At 42.3% G+C, this 2,287-nt stretch overlaps 1 protein-coding gene across 1 annotated transcript; it reads right to left on the reverse strand.

Moving 5' to 3' along the window:
* Positions 1–1,032: 1,032 nt before the first annotated feature.
* LOC107464550 (uncharacterized) lies at positions 1,033–2,085 on the reverse strand. The gene is made up of 2 exons (XM_016083474.1): positions 1,882–2,085; positions 1,033–1,806 (listed from the first exon to the last, which is right to left on the reverse strand). The coding sequence occupies exons 1-2, from the start codon at positions 2,083–2,085 to the stop codon at positions 1,033–1,035; spliced, it is 978 nt and encodes a 325-aa protein (XP_015938960.1).
* Between the last annotated feature and the right edge of the window lie 202 nt (positions 2,086–2,287).

Below are 2,287 nucleotides of genomic sequence, written 5' to 3' on the forward strand. Positions count from 1 at the left end.
CATCCCACATCACTATAATCAATCAAAGCTTTCTTCATTTTTAGAATCCAATGAGTTTGTACTAACAAGCTGACAAACTCTTATGAATCCGCTTTTCTTTAATATTCTATAAAAGCTTTCGAGACACATCTCTTTTGTTGAAGTTACTCAGATCAAAAATCATTTTCAAAAACATAACCAAATACTCCTTCAAATTCTTGGGAAAATTTTCAACAGCACCTCCCCAAAAATTGGAGTTTACCACCCATCACGGGTTCCCTCAAACCATTCTCAGTACCGCATCAGCATTGCAATTTAAAGGTTTCCAAACGATTTCTCTGAAACCGATCATTACAAATCTTGATCTAAATCCAAGGTCACCATGACCAAACATCATAGCACTCATCTCTTGAACACAACAACTTACACTCAATCATCATCTAAATCCGACTATGCATCAATGATAATTTCCTCATCCGTTTCAGAACCATTAAGGCTCACAGCCGCAATTAATTCCAATGATCGAGAATCAGTATCTGTATAAGCTCACTAAACTTTTAAGTACTCAAAGCATAAAGCATTTCTAATCATACCCCACTTTTCCTTATTATTACCATACTATGCTAACGCTTTTAGCAAGCTTCCGCTATGCCACTTTGATTTCTCATCAAGTATTAGCTCCATCACTTATTTTCTCAAGTACCCAACCACAACTTAGCGTGACTAGTATTTCAAATCAACGTTTCTAAATCCATCATTTAGGACCATTTCTTATCTATTTAAATCAAAGGAACTAAAAGTCACGGGTTCAATCCGTTACACCAAAAATCCAGAAATTAACCAACTATATAACAAACACAACACATCATTCTCAACAGAAAATCATTTACATCACAGGCATTTATCCATTTGTATTAAGGCAAATCCTTACTTGGACCATCCGGTTCGCTTCTCAGTCTAATATTAAGCTTGACATTCCCAGTTTTACTGTATAGGCGGTATTATAAAATCACGCAATGTCCTTTAAGCTTGATGATAATAATTACCTCAATCTTACTGTCGCAATCGGCCCGCATCCTGACTCTCTCCTTGTTGGCAATTTCTTGATACATGCCCTGGTAACCCGCACTTGTAACATACACCTAACCCCAATCGGCACGGCCTATTTGGGTGATGACTTCCACATCTTTGACAGCTCGAAACATCAGAAGAAGTTGTTGTTCGCTTTTCCTTACCGTTTCTTTGGGACTCCTCACTCGTTGCAAAGTTATTCCGTCCTTGGGGAAAGTGTTGTATGTATCCTCTCTCCTTAAACTCTTGACCCCTTGGTGCAAATCCTTGGTTGTGCTCTCTATGACTTCCTTTCTCTGCAACCATCCTCTTCACACACTCTTCAGCAATTCTGCTCTTATTCACCAACTCTGAAAAAGTTCGGATCTCCATTGGTCCCACTGAACTCAAGATGTCGCTCCGGAGCCCTGCTTCATACTTAATGCATTTCCATTCCTCGAAGTCTCCCGGAGCTCCCTGACACATGCGGGAAAACCTGAATAGCTCCTCAAATTTGTCTGTATACTCAGATACAGACATAGCACCTTGCTTTAACTGTAGTAACTCCAATTCCTTGGCTATCCTGGCGGAATTTGGAAAGTACTTCTTATAGAATTCCACCTGGAAGGCATCCCAAGTGATAAGATCATTCCCCTGTTGTAGGAGACGTCGAGCCCCTTGCCACCAATGTGATGCTTCCCCCGTGAGCAGATAGGTAGCAAATTCAACACACTGTTCCTCGGGTACTAATTGCGCTTGCAACGCTCGCTCCATAGCCTGAAACCAGGTATCGGCCTCAGTCGGATTGGTGGTTCCCTTGAACTTAGGTGGGTTAACCTTTAAGAAAGTTGCCAGTGTCATCGAGCCCTGAGCTTCCCTTCCGCCATTGCCATTATTGTTTATCTGTTGCCCAAGGGCCTCCGCAGTGGCCTGCATAGCAGCAGTCATATTCTCCAACGCCGCCATAAGTTTTACCGGGTTATTTGGGTTGATTTCCGGTCCCTGTGTACTAGTACGATCTCTCTCACGTCCCTGACCGGGTCCACGAGGCGCCATCTGGTTCCTATACACACCAAACAATCGATATCAAGTTGATCAGTCTCAATATCGGAAGTATAGTGCTTCAAAGTACCAAAGGTACACTCATGGACTTCATGCTAGATGTATCGGTTAGATCCCCTAACTAGCACAGGCACAGACTCAGAGTATGCATTGAAGCATAAGCAGTTCCATCCCTCAGGCTCACGAGGACGAACTG

Source organism: Arachis duranensis, chromosome 9 (assembly GCF_000817695.3).
Source record: "Arachis duranensis cultivar V14167 chromosome 9, aradu.V14167.gnm2.J7QH, whole genome shotgun sequence".
Classification (NCBI taxonomy): domain Eukaryota; kingdom Viridiplantae; phylum Streptophyta; class Magnoliopsida; order Fabales; family Fabaceae; genus Arachis; species Arachis duranensis.